Source organism: Neolamprologus multifasciatus, chromosome 20 (assembly GCF_963576455.1).
Source record: "Neolamprologus multifasciatus chromosome 20, fNeoMul1.2, whole genome shotgun sequence".
Classification (NCBI taxonomy): domain Eukaryota; kingdom Metazoa; phylum Chordata; class Actinopteri; order Cichliformes; family Cichlidae; genus Neolamprologus; species Neolamprologus multifasciatus.
The window spans coordinates 28,503,069-28,516,438 of record NC_140458.1 but is presented as its reverse complement, the minus strand read 5'-3'; the positions used below and the strand labels follow the sequence as shown (position 1 = coordinate 28,516,438).

The 13,370-nt window shown below is 40.2% G+C and overlaps 1 protein-coding gene across 15 annotated transcripts in view; it reads left to right on the top strand.

Annotated features, from left to right (window-relative positions):
• cacna1db (calcium channel, voltage-dependent, L type, alpha 1D subunit, b) overlaps nucleotides 1–13,370 on the top strand; it is a 118,408-nt gene that overhangs the window by 70,184 nt on the left and 34,854 nt on the right. For 11 of the 15 annotated variants that reach the window (XM_085146787.1, XM_085146778.1, XM_085146775.1 and 8 more), the window contains 9 exons: nucleotides 2,090–2,226; nucleotides 2,772–2,888; nucleotides 3,181–3,623; nucleotides 5,896–5,922; nucleotides 7,993–8,133; nucleotides 8,438–8,595; nucleotides 10,470–10,582; nucleotides 10,694–10,828; nucleotides 12,544–12,729. In XM_085146787.1, the coding sequence (XP_085002913.1) occupies nucleotides 2,090–2,226; nucleotides 2,772–2,888; nucleotides 3,181–3,623; nucleotides 5,896–5,922; nucleotides 7,993–8,133; nucleotides 8,438–8,595; nucleotides 10,470–10,582; nucleotides 10,694–10,828; nucleotides 12,544–12,729 (1,457 nt within the window). Of the gene's footprint in view, nucleotides 1–2,089; nucleotides 2,227–2,771; nucleotides 2,889–3,180; nucleotides 3,651–5,892; nucleotides 5,923–7,992; nucleotides 8,134–8,437; nucleotides 8,596–10,469; nucleotides 10,583–10,693; nucleotides 10,845–12,426; nucleotides 12,486–12,543; nucleotides 12,730–13,370 lie in introns of those variants that run through there. The other 4 variants (XM_085146788.1, XM_085146785.1, XM_085146786.1 and 1 more) reach the window with 4 other exon arrangements.

Below are 13,370 nucleotides of genomic sequence, written 5' to 3'. Positions count from 1 at the left end.
CGCTCTCTTTTCTTTTTCGCCAAGCCTCTCTGTTCTACAGCTTCCTTTGTTTTCAGTCACTGGCCTTCCTTTCTTCTCTTTCTGCCGTCCTGAGCTCTTTGGAGCAGTTCTGTTTTAGTCTGGTGGCATGAAGCTACTGATACCTCACTTACTTCATCGGGCTCTGTCCAGAAAGGGAATCCACATGTGGGCATAGTTGTGATCCCTTTACACCAGGATGCTTTTGTTCTTAAGAAAAACAAAAAGAGTCAGGGATTATTGGTTTTGAGATGTCGCTCACACGTGTAAAATCAGTTCATTCGTTTTCAGCAAACTAATACTTGAATTAACGCAAGGAGTTCCTTAAAAACGTGAATCGTAAAAATCCCCAAATGCAATTTTTCTGGGGGAAAAAGGTTTACTTAATTGTTAAGATTTGATCCTTCCTGTCGAGGAGTTAGATGTTTTTGAAAATGAAATTGGTGAGGCTATGTATTTACTAAACTACAAGAAATTAGAAATTTCGAATGATCCAGTCATTCTTTTCTGCTTATCCAATGAGGCTCGTGGGGAGCCTGGAGCCTATCCCAGCTATCCCAGGTAGAGGCAGGGTCACCAGTCTGTCACACAGACGTTACCAGATTTACTCAGATCATCAGTTTCTGATTTTAAAATACAGATGAGCATTTTTAAAATACCTTTTTTTGGCTCTATATCTTTGGTCCTTTCTGAACAGAGCCCTGTGCAGCTTAACTCTGGCTGTGTCGTGTGTGTAGAGAAACGAGTCTGATTCCTAAAGACGGATCATAACCACATAAAGGTCACCGCTCTCTTTGGACTCCTGGAGGGAATATTGGCCACAGCATTTGTCACGTTTACTCAGTTCCCCTCCAGTTAAAATGGGTTAAGGAGAGGTGGTGACAAACCGAGAGAAAACCACTTGTTTCTTGCACACAGTGATTCAGCTGGCTTTTTTTTGTTATTGTCCAGCATCTCTCCCCGTTCTGCTTCAGCAGCCACTTATCTGAGAGAATTAGAGCCAAGCCCGATAAGCCTCCCTGCATGGCAGACAGTGTGTACAGTCATCGCTTCCCTTCTGGCTAAACTAAGTTTATGTTTTGTGTCTTGATAGAACATCTGTAGAGCTTACCCTTGCTTCTATAAACCTTTTACTCTGCTGTTTTCTTGCATGCGCTTCTTGCTACAGATCATATCATTGGTCTAACACATAAAACACTTCTGCTTGTCTGTCTCTGAAATCATAGCTGCTTAAATTTTATCAAGTCTGCAGTCACTGTACAATATGTGCAGGCATAAATGCTTTGGTTTATTTGAATTGATAATAAACATGCGTCTGCGTCCTTATTTGTTTTTTTTAGAAATCTGTTATATAAACTTCATTTTTGAAGATTGTGCTTCACTTTTTTGAGCGAGGTTTTTGTGTATTTGTGGTTTTTTGTGTGTTGCTGGAGTCTTTCATAACTTCGTGCATTTTAGAGATGAAGCAAGATGCAAGCTGCAGGCTTAAATGTTATCAGTCATCAAGATTAATCTTGCTGTACACGATTTTCTGAGAGCAAACGTCTTTTGCAGAGGTAGACAGTCAGATACTCCGCTATTATTAACAGTTCTGAGTTTATATCTTTTATTTCTTTGTTTACCGTGAATCTGACAGTACTTAGTAATAGGCCTGAGAAAAGACATATTTTTCATGTGCTCAAAAAATGTGCTCATGCATGCAGCAGTTGTTAACCTCTTGGAGCTTCTTAGGCAGAAAGGTCAGTGTCCTGGTTAAGCATTGAGGATTTATGGCATTTTGGGATTATCGGTCAGTATTCTTTTGGCATTTGGAATAAAGCTAAAATATTTGGTTTCATTTCCAAGATGTTGTCTCTTTTCCCAACATGCTGCAGTAGTGGTGCTTCATGATTGTAATTTTTTTTTAGTTGCGAGGACACATTAAATGTTCTCTGAGCTGGTGACATAGCAGCAGTAGGAGTAACTGGCTGACTGAGTATTTTGAATCTTGAGTGCATGGATATGAGCTGATTTTCGGTGTTGAGGTGTTTTGGTGTTGACCTGGGAGGCTTTGGTGTGTCTGCTCACTCAGATGACGAGGTAACAGTGGGGAAGTTCTATGCCACCTTCCTGATACAGGACTACTTCAGAAAGTTCAAGAGGCGCAAGGAGCAAGGTCTTGTGGGAAGGCGCTCATGGGAGAGGCTGAATACCACCTTGGCTCTACAGGTGAGGAAAGTGCAACGTTTCAGTCAGTCAATTCAGTGCACAGTGAGTAATTTATGGAGTCTAAGTGAGCAGTTCATCCAAATGAATTAAGGTGAGCACTATCAAACTGTCAGTTTTGAGTCATTTTTGCAATAAAAGACTTTCTTTGTGCTCATCACATTACGGGCACATGAATAAACAATAATCACTACCTACTATAAGTCACTGAGTCAGGTGTTCTGTGGAACTTCCCAATGAGACCTTTGGCTACATATCATAATCAGGAGTGGGGAAATCTGGAAAAACCAAACCCTGTTTGCACACAGTGTGTTAACAAAAGAAGAGAAAGCATGTCTATTATGACGTGGGTGCAGTGGCTCTTGCCTTTCTTCCCGTCTTTTGCAAACATCAGTCAAATCCGAAAAACTCTAAAAGATTGATGACAATCTTTAAACAGGTGTTTTGTTCATTTGTTCGGGAAGATTTATTTTCATGCATGAGAACATCGAAATGTTTGTTAACAACAATACTAATGAGGTTTGCTTTGACGCACGTCCTTTTTGCAGGCTGGCTTGCGTACGCTGCATGACATTGGACCAGAAATCCGTCGTGCCATATCGTGTGACCTCCAGGAGGAAGGACTAGTAGATGAAAATGCAGAGGAAGAGGAGGAAATCTACAGAGTAAGACTTCCAGAGAAATTCCCCTGCTGTGCACAGGAGTGTGTTAATGCGATTCCTATGAATGTCCTTTGTTGTTTTTGTTCTTAATGCCACTTAACTCTGTGACTGATATGCTTGCAACACATCTCAATAAGTCACTCACTTCATTGCATTGAATTTTCCAGGAAATCTGAGAATGGATATTTTGTTAATACTGTCACTGGTTCTCTCTGGTAGAAAAGAGTATGTTCTGAGTTTAGTTTCATTTATTAAGCAGTCATATTTAGTCTTTATTTCTGGTGTCTCCGTGCAGCGTAATGGCAGCCTTTTTGGGAACCATGTCAACCACATAGGTGGGGATCAGCAAGGCTCTTCTCACCCCACCACCGTCACACAGCGGCCACTACAGATCCTGCCCTTCTCCAGCGCTGCCTCGACCGAGCCCCCGCAAATCGTCAGGAGAGCCAGCAGTAACGATAGAGAAGGAGAGACAGAACTGAACTCTTCACCCATCCTGTACAATCAACTTCATCACACCACTCATTACCCTCACTGTAATTCCACTTGTGTTCAGTCGCCAATACCTTCCAATGCCAACCTCAACAATGCCAATGTGCCCTCACTTCTCTCCATGACCATTGCGAGGCAGCAGAAGTGTTTAATACGGAGTCGCCCGTCCTCCACCAGAAACGCATCATCAACAGCTACTTACAGCAAAGGACTGCAAGGCAAGCCTTGGAAGTCGCACTCCACAAGGTTGGTTGAAGGACACATAAGTGCAGTGTTAAAATCCACAGTAGCTATTAGAGGTGGGAATCACCATACATCCCACGATACGATATTATCACAATACTTAACGCACGATACGATATTATTGCAATTTTTTAAAATATTTTGCGATATTCAGATTCTGTACATAAAGGTAAACTTTATCAATATTCATTTTATCTAATATCAAAGTCTCACACTCAGTCTTTCTCTCATTTCAGTTTTATTGTTGACAAACTGAATGGTTTGTATTACAGTCTAGTCCAACTTAACTGAATGCAGCCATCTGGTACAATTATAGCTATTCTGAACTATGAAATTTATGAAAACTATGCAGCCCCTTCAGCAACTGAAGAATTTGAAAGTAAATTAAAACAAAATATAATTTTGCATTAAATAAAAAAGTTTTAAACTTAATTAAAATAAAACATGTCTTAAATTAAAATAAGTAAACTGTCATGTTTATTGCTGCCATAAAAACGTTAAACACATTTGGACAGTGAAGGAATGTCAGGATTCTTGCTCAGAAAAAGGATCAACATGCTCTGAAGCTATGCACATTTGTCGCATGGTCCTTTTCTTCGTGTAGAATAAAGCACCCGTTTTGAAGTGGGTTTAATAAACACACTGCAATGTGGAGAGAAACATCCCAGCCAAGGATCATCTCTGCCGCCCTCACATCTTATATATACACACACAGACAAAGACATTCCACAACTCTTACATGCTGGCCCATCTCACAGGGGCTGAGGGCTATACCCTCAGGCACATCCATAAAGCCTTGTCACTTACAGAGAGAATAATGACCCTATTTTCTGTCACCTTAAGATTTACATTCCTGATAAGCAGAAGGAGTTTCACTATCTATTTAACATCTCCCATGAACTTACAATGGCCTCACTGTGTGCACATATATGTGTGATAGAGCATAAGGCCCATTTGTAGTGCACATGCATACAACTAAGTAAGAAAGTGATATGGTTAAAATATTTGTATTTAATATATGAATAAATAAATCTGCCAGTACAACTGTTTACAGTTACACTAACAAAGTATGTTAATGACTTTTTCCCCTGACATTTCAGAAGTTTGGTCTGGCAGTGCACTGTATGATATAATGTATATCATTACATTATAGTTCACTACATTAAAAAGATCTCAGTTTTGTAGTGTTTTATCAGTATGTATTTAACAAATGATCGCTTTTATAGATTCATTCATCTGCATGTTCTACACATATTCTCAGTTACATTGAGTCCTATGAAAAACTAAGTGCAACCCTTTATTCAGTGGCTTGTAGAACCACCTTTAACTGTGCTAACTTGAACAGTTGTTTTCTTTATGTCTTTATCGCTCACATCATTGTGGAGAAATTTTGACCAACTCTTCTTTACTACATTATTTCAGATCATTGACGTTTGCAGGTATTCATTTATGCGCAGCTTTCCAAAGGTCCCATTTAAATTGTCTTGAGGGCTGGGCTCTGCACTCGATTCGTTTTTTTTTTTCAATCACTCTGTAGATTTCCCGCTGTGCCTGGGATCGTTGTCCTGTTGCACATCCCAATTCGGGTTAAGCATTAGCTGTCAGAAAGACGGCCTCACATTTGATTACTAATACTACTTACTTTGGTATACAGAGGAGTTCATGGTCAACTCAATGACTGTAAGGTGTCTTAGTCCTGTGGCTGCAGAACAAGCACACATCATCATCCCTCCACTAACGTACTGGTATGAGGTGTTTGTGCATTATAGCCAAACTTCTCTATTTTGGTCTCACGTGTCCAAAGGACATTGTTGCAGAAGTCTTGCATTTTTTCAGATGAAATTTTGCAAACCTAAACCATGATGCCATCTTGGCATCATGGTTTCCTCTGGCAGCCTTTCTAAACAAGCCATCTTTCTTCAGTCTTCTTCTAATTGTGCTGTCATGAAAAAACATGCTAACTGAGGCTGTCGAGTCTGACATATTGCACCTGGGTTTGTTGCAGTTTCTAGGAATCCACAGTTTGAATGTTCGGTGGTGTTCATTCTTGGAAAAACCGTGGCATTGCGTGACCTTATTTCTTATCTGTAATTTGTGGATTATTTATAGATCTAGCAGGAGCGAAAAACCGACAAGACCATTTAAGCATTTCAGCTTGTATCCTCTTTTCATTTGTCATTGCATGAACCCTTCCTCCCCTCCCCATCCTGGTTTCCGGTTCCAACAAATCCCGTCTGTCTGCCTGATCCATCTCTTCTTCCTGTCCCTGGAGCAGGACACGCTACTATGAGGCCTATATTAGGTATGTACATGATGTTAATGCTCACAGAGCTTGAAAGCATATTGGTTTTGTGTACGATTGTCACAAAACATGTGAAAGCTTCTGACCTTTTAATCCAAGAAATGATAAATGGGCCAGTTTATACAGTATATATGTGGTGACTGGTTGAATTAGCAGTCTATAGAAAAGCAACTCTATGACAATAAGGATTATTACTATTTGTACAAACCCACTTTCAAAGAGTTTTGACATTTTTGCAATGATTTGCAAATTCATATATAAATCTTTTATTCACAGCAGAGCATATTAAATATATCTAGTGTTTAAACTTAGACATTTGACTATTTTGTAAAAAAAAAATACTATCTTGTTTTGAAGTTAATGGCAGCAACACGCCTAAAGAAGTTGGGACGGGGGAACAAAAGACTGGAAAAGTTAGTGGTATTAAAAAGAGGATCATAGAGAGGCAACATTTCTCAGAGGTAAAGATGGTAAATATGCAAATAAACTGTATATATATGTCACTGTCAGTTGCAGTATAAGATGTGTAACAATTTCAGAATATTCTTCCTCAAATTTGTGAAGATTTTAAATAGATCTTCATCTGCATAAGATCGTCAAAAGATTGAAAGAATCTGGAGTGGAACGAGAGTAAAAATTGGTACTGCAGGCCGTTAATCTTCAGGCCCTCAGTCGATACTGCATTAAAAACAACATTGTCTTTAGTGCCATCCATAAATGCAGATTAAAGCTGTAGAGTCTGTGTTTCCACATGCCCCGCTAGTTTAGAGACTTATTCCTCATGAAGAACGAAACCAAGACAGAACATCTTCAACCGGTCTTTTAGTCGCTAACGAGGAAAGGCTTGGTCAGAACCAGGCTGTGGAGCATAATACTCCTCACCTGTCTCCAGACCAACTCCTTCAAAGAGCAGCTCTCCTATTTATTTCCATGAGAGTTACAGTTTACACAATACACCACAAGCACCTCCCACCGTAAAACCCCCACTTGGTTGCGTTGGTGTGTGTGTGTGTGTGTGTGTGTGTGTGTGTGTGTGTGTGACTTCCTGATCACAACATCCTTGGTCATAAAGGGGGTAATCTCGCCCACACCCAATATATGGTTCAATTCCTGTATTTGTTCACCATACACAACACAGGTGAAGCCATAAAAGGGCAGGAAGCTTACCAAACATCAAACAGAATCTTCACAAGGGATGTGCTTGTGACAAAACACTACAGCCAACTCCCAGAACTTCGAGAGGCTGGGGAGGGGGTCAGACAAAGGAATGACCTTGATCCTATAGTTTGAACTGAGCCTTTACAAATTTAAGAAAAACAATGACAACATTCAACAATCTGACTTAACAAAAGCTCTACCATACAAAGAAGAAGCCATATATGAACATGATCTAAACATGCTGTCATCTCTGGGCCAAAACTCAGTGAAAATGGAAAACTGTTCTGTAGTCAGACAAACTGAACTGTGAAATTCTTTCTGGAAAACTTGAACACTGGACTAAAGATGGTGTGGACAACTTGTTGTTATCAGTGCTCAAGCTCTACAGCTCTGTGGGTGGCATTAGCACCTGTGGAATTGGCACCTTGCAAATGCACTATTATTGCTGAGAGGTACAGTTTTAGAGCAGCATGTGCTCCCATCCAGAACACCTGTTTTTCTGATACAGAAAAACTTCTCCTAAGAGTCAAGTAATTGGACTTTTCAGTTCTCAGATGTTTGTGGACTGTTAATTAAAGTGGAAGGGATGCTACACAGTGGTGAAAATAGCCCTATCCAAATTTTTCTGTGCTTTTTCTGTGCTGTCATCAAATTCAAAATGACCTTTTTGTTTTTGAATTGAAAGTAAATATTGTAACACATTTGATGTGTTTTCTGTGTTCTATTTAATTTTAAAAAGGACTCAAGTTTTTATGTTTGCAAATCACCAAATTCAGTTTTTACCTATATTCTCTACAGCATCCCAACTTTTTTAGAATGCGGATGCAATAATCTGAAAAAAAACAGATGATAATGGTTAATCCAATCCAGCGACATCAGTATGATTTACTGTCTTTGCTGTTTGGATGCCAGGTCAGAGAGCAGCGGAGCACTTTATCCCACCATTCGTCGAGAGGAGAGGGGCAATGGGGACAGCGATGAAGAGAGAGGCTCAGGCGAGTACTTCAGTGGGGAGGAATTTCATGAAGATGACATCATGCTCACAAAGGAAAGGTAATTCTGGAAAAGAAAAGTCGGTTTAATCTAATCTGAGGAAAGCGTGAGATAAAATTGACACACCAGCTACGTAAATGCAGCCGTGGTTTTACTACTGTGTACCGATGACTTCACGGAAGTGTTTTCTTTCCTCTGAGTTCAGCTGTCTTATATCTAGATTGAGCACTTGTGGTTCATGCTGGTGGTTAATGTCACCAGTCTATTACTTTTCTGTGTAACTTTCTTTCCACTGTTTGCGTCCCATGACATCATAGTTACAGAGAAAGTTAATTTTCAAAGTCTTTATCTTTTTGTGTCAAAGGTTGTCCAACAATGAATGCCGTGATGATGCAGAGGGAGATTTTGACCTCGTTTCCAGGGGTGACTGCCAGTCTGAAAGTTACTGTGACGATGATCAACGGCCAATCTACCAGGACAGCAGGGCGTCACCCAGGAAATGGTTTTTACCCTCACCTCAAGGTGAACTGATACTTTTTTGTTTTTGTCACTACACCTGTGAAATTTAACAAAGGATCATTTTACTTGTTGTTTGCAAGAAATTTCTCAAGTCAGATGTTTATTAGCTGATTCAGGCAAATTGATCTCACATCTGTGAACTATGCAGAACTTACTAGTTTGTACCATTCATTTTGAATCAGTGCTGTCATTGTATGGTACACTACTGTATGTAAATTATTGTTAAACGGCTAGGGTTTCATCTAGCTATGTTTTTAAATGGGTGAGGTTCATAGAGAAATTACCTCATTGTTGAAAGAATATAACATTTTTTTTTACTCATCCAATATAACATGAATTGATGAGAACTGTTGTAAATTAATGGATAACAGAATAAGAACCTGACTGATGTAGGATTTTAAAAATAGATAAAAAATATTTGGTGAGTAAAATTGTAATATATAGAGGCAAAAAATGATTTTCTTTAGGGCACAAAAAACATAAACAGATTTGAATAACATTTATTATTTTTGGTGATTTATCACTCCTTATTAAAGAAAAGGATTTTTATTTAAAAATAAATTTCATTTACAACTCCCTGTAGATTACTCATTTATGCTCTGCACGACTCTGCTCAGATTAGCACATTGTTGTGTTTTGTGTTCCATACAGATGTGTCGCTAGATGTGTCCTCTGTTGGACAAAAAATGCAACATCAACTCTCTTAACATGATTGAAGGATGTTTTTCATGTTTTTTTCTTTATTTTTTCTTTTTTTAATGTTCACTTATCGGCTGTTATAAAGGCCGAAACATATATACTTTCAAATAGCTAATATTACTTGCTAATATTGGTGAACTGGCACGAAATCATTAATAATAATTCACTTGTGATTTGTTGTTCCAGTGGCACATTGTGTTAAACTTATGAAAGTTTATTGTGTTAACAGTTTTATGTTATATGTTAGCACAGATAAGAACTGTGTTATTTTTCAAAGGACTAATAAACTTGGCTAACTGACTGAAGGACTCCACATGGGAAAAGGCATAAAAATCTACAAAAATATTCGCTACTGTCTTCAAGCACGAAAACACTCTCCATCAGATAATATTTGTTTTGCTGCTAGCTGATAACAGATGTGATAGCCTGCTCTCAAACCAGAGATGTACTTGATGTACTTCTCTGCTAGTGCACTGAAGCATATCACTGCTCTCACGCTCTGGTTAAAGCAATGCAGGTGCTGGTTTATCAAATCTTGAGGTTTTTTGTTTGTTTTTTTGTTTAATTAGATTTTCATACCCTAGAAAATAGCCTTCTTTCGTTAGGATAAGTGATAGGTTTGTAGCATAAACCTATTCGCTGGAACGTTAAGGACAATTCAACTACACAGCAAAAAGCATTAAACACCAAGTAGGCAAAGTTCTTCGTGTCACTCGTGCATGAGGGAGAGAACCACGACAAGCGCCGTTCTACGTTTATCCTACCATAAAACAATAAGACAGGGTATGACCTCTCCCATGCTCCCAGAGTGCTCTGGAATGCACACAAAGTTTGCAGACTATTAAGGATCAAACCTCTACCAATCTACAACTAATTATAAAACTCTAAGCATATATAAGTAGATATTTCTAAGCATAAATGACAATCAACAATACAAAACCTGACAATAAGAATACCAGCTGATGCGTCACACAGTCAAGAAAGCAGAGCAGAACAGTTAACTGGAAACTGTTGCGCTGATAAGCATAGAAAGCACCTATTAATGGTCATTTAGCAGTTTGGATGATAAGCATAAAAGAAAACAACATGTCATTGCAATAGTTGCAGTTGTCTATAAATGTCTGTGGATTTATGATGAATGATTGCATTAATCACTACTGTTTTCTGTGTCCTCTCAGCCTCCAACAGACCAACATTCAACTTTGAGTGTCTTCGGAGAAGAAATAGTGAAGATGGTGCTCCTCCTTCTCCATCATGCACAGCTCTTCCACTACACCTGATGCAGCAGCATGTACCTACACCTTTTTGGGGCATTAATATTGTGATGATGAAGGAATGGCACCTCTGAGAACTGTTGTTTTTTTATGTTTTGTTTTTTATCTCGGCTCTCAATCACTCACAGGTGATGGCGGTGGCCGGCCTCGACGCAAGCAAAATTCACCGTCTTTCTCCCACAAGGTCCATGCGTTCGTGGGCCACACCTCCTGCCTCCCCAGTTAGCCGTGACTTCTCGCCCAGTTACACGCCACTCATACAGGTCTCATTATTGAGTTGTTTTTGGCAACCCCCCCACCACCAAACTACTGTTTGGGCCATTATATGGATACACTGTAATAACGTGGAAATGGTTGGTGATATTAAAGTCCTGTTTGTGGCACATTAGTATATGTAAGGGGGCAAACTCCTCAAGATGGGTGGTGACCATGGTGGCCATTTAGAAGTTGGCCATCTTGGATACAACTTTTGTTTTTTCAATAGGAAGAGGGCCATGTGACACATCAAAGTTATTGGTAATGTCACAAGACAAACAATGGTGTGCTTGGTTTCAACGTAACTTTATTCTTTCATGAGTTATTTACAAGTTTCTCTTTGTTCACAGCCATTGACATGTCGAAGAGGTTAACACGTGACGAGCAGATCAAAATTGTGTTGATATCTGGTGAACGCAGTAACTGGGTCATTGCAGCAGATTTCAATGCGAGACACCCTACGAGACCACCCATCTCCCATGCTACAGTTAGCAAACTGCTTGCTAAGTTTCGTGAAACTGGTTCAGTGTTGGATTTGCCAAAATGTGGACGCAAGAAAACTGTCACTAATGAAGAAACATCAGTGGCTGTCCTAGCTTCATTCAGCAAGAGCCCACAGCGTAGCACTCGCCGCATGTCACTGGAGAGTGGCATTAGTCGAACATTCCTTTGGCAGATGTTAGCTACTCACAAATGGCACCCTTACAAACTCCAGCTACTGCAGCATCTCAACTAGGATGACCCAGATCGGCGCACAGAATTTGCAGAATGGTCAAAACAAAAATTGAAACAGGACCCTCAGTTCACGCAGAAGATTTTGTTGAGAGATGAGGCAAACTTTTATGTGAATGGTGAAGTTAACAAACAAAACCACCGCTATTGTTCTGACACTAACCCACATTGGATGGATCCCTCCAAGACTGTTGGAACAACAAAAGTGATGGTTTTGTGTGGTATATGGGGTACAACGATAGTGGGTCCATTCTTCATCAATGGAAACCTCAAAGCCACTGGATATTTGAAATTGCTACATGATGATGTGTTTCCCTCTTTATGCACTGAAGCTGGCACGTTCCCTGAGTTTTTCCAGCAAGATGGTGCACCACCACATTATGGGTGCCAGGTCCGAGCATTCCTAGATGACCAGTTTCCTGGAAAATGGATTGGTTGTCGTGGGCCAGTTGAATTGCCCCCAAGGTCTCCCGATCTGACCCCCTTAGACTTTTATCTTTGGGGTCATCTGAAGGCAATTGTCTGTGGTGTGAAGATACCGGATGTGCAGCACCTGAAACTACGGATACTGGATGCCTGTGCTGGCATTTCTCCTGCGGTGTTGCTATCATTGTGTGAAGAGTGGGAGAAGAGGGTTGCATTGACAATCCAACACAATGGGCAGCACATTGAACACATTTTATAAGTGGTCAGAAACTTGTAAATAACTCATGAAAGAATAAAGTTACGTTGAAACCAAGTACACCATTGTTTGTCTTGTGACATTAACAATAAGTTTGATGTGTCACATGGCCCTCTTCCTATTGAAAAAACAAAAGTTGTATCCAAGATGGCCGACTTCTAAATGGCCACCATGGTCACCACCCATCTTGAGGAGTTTGCCCCCTCACATATACTAATGTGCCACAAACAGGACTTTAATATCACCAACCATTCCCATGTTATTACGGTGTATCCATATATATATATATGTATATGTTTGTGTGTATAGGTGGATTGGCGCAGTCCTGGCAGTGTGGCCAGCATCCCTGGAGCAGTGAAGAGGAGTTCATGGTACACAGATAGTCAGGACGGCCCTCCCAGCCAAAGCCATTCTCCGTCACGTCTGCATTTACCCGCAGAGTGCTGCTCGCACTGCCTGCAAAAGAGAGGCAGTGCCAACAGTCTGGTGGAAGCTGTGAGTACATAACAAATGCTCTGTTGTTGTTACCGTGCATTTTTTTAATCCATAGACCCTCACAAAGTAGGATAAGAGATCTGGTGATATTTCATTTATACACTGCTCAAAAAAGTTGAAAGTAAAACTTTTTAATCAAAGTGTAGCATCAAGCCAAGTCGACATACAGAATATTGATCTGGTCAGTTAAATAGCATAAGGGGTTTTTCATCAGTTTCAGCTGCTTTGGTGTTTTATAGGTGAAGACCACTGACATTTTTCCCTCCTCATCTTTTTAGTTTTGCCTTTAGCTAGGCTCAGTGTCACTACTGTTATTATGAGGTGATACCTGGACCCTACAGAGGTTGCAAAGGTAGTCCAGCTCCTCCAGGGTGGCACATTGAAACGTGCCAATGCCATAAGAATTACTGTGTGTTCGAGCAGTCTCGACAGCGTGGAGGAGATAAGGCTGTAGAAGGTCCTTAACCCATCATCAGGACGGGTATCTGCTCCTTTGTGCAAGGAGGTACAGGATGAGTACTGCCTGAGCTACAAAATGACCTTCAGCAGGCCACTGGTTTGAATGTCTCTGACCAAACAATCATTAACAGACTTCATGAGGGTGGCCTGAAAGCACAATGTCTTCTAGTGGGCCCTGTGCT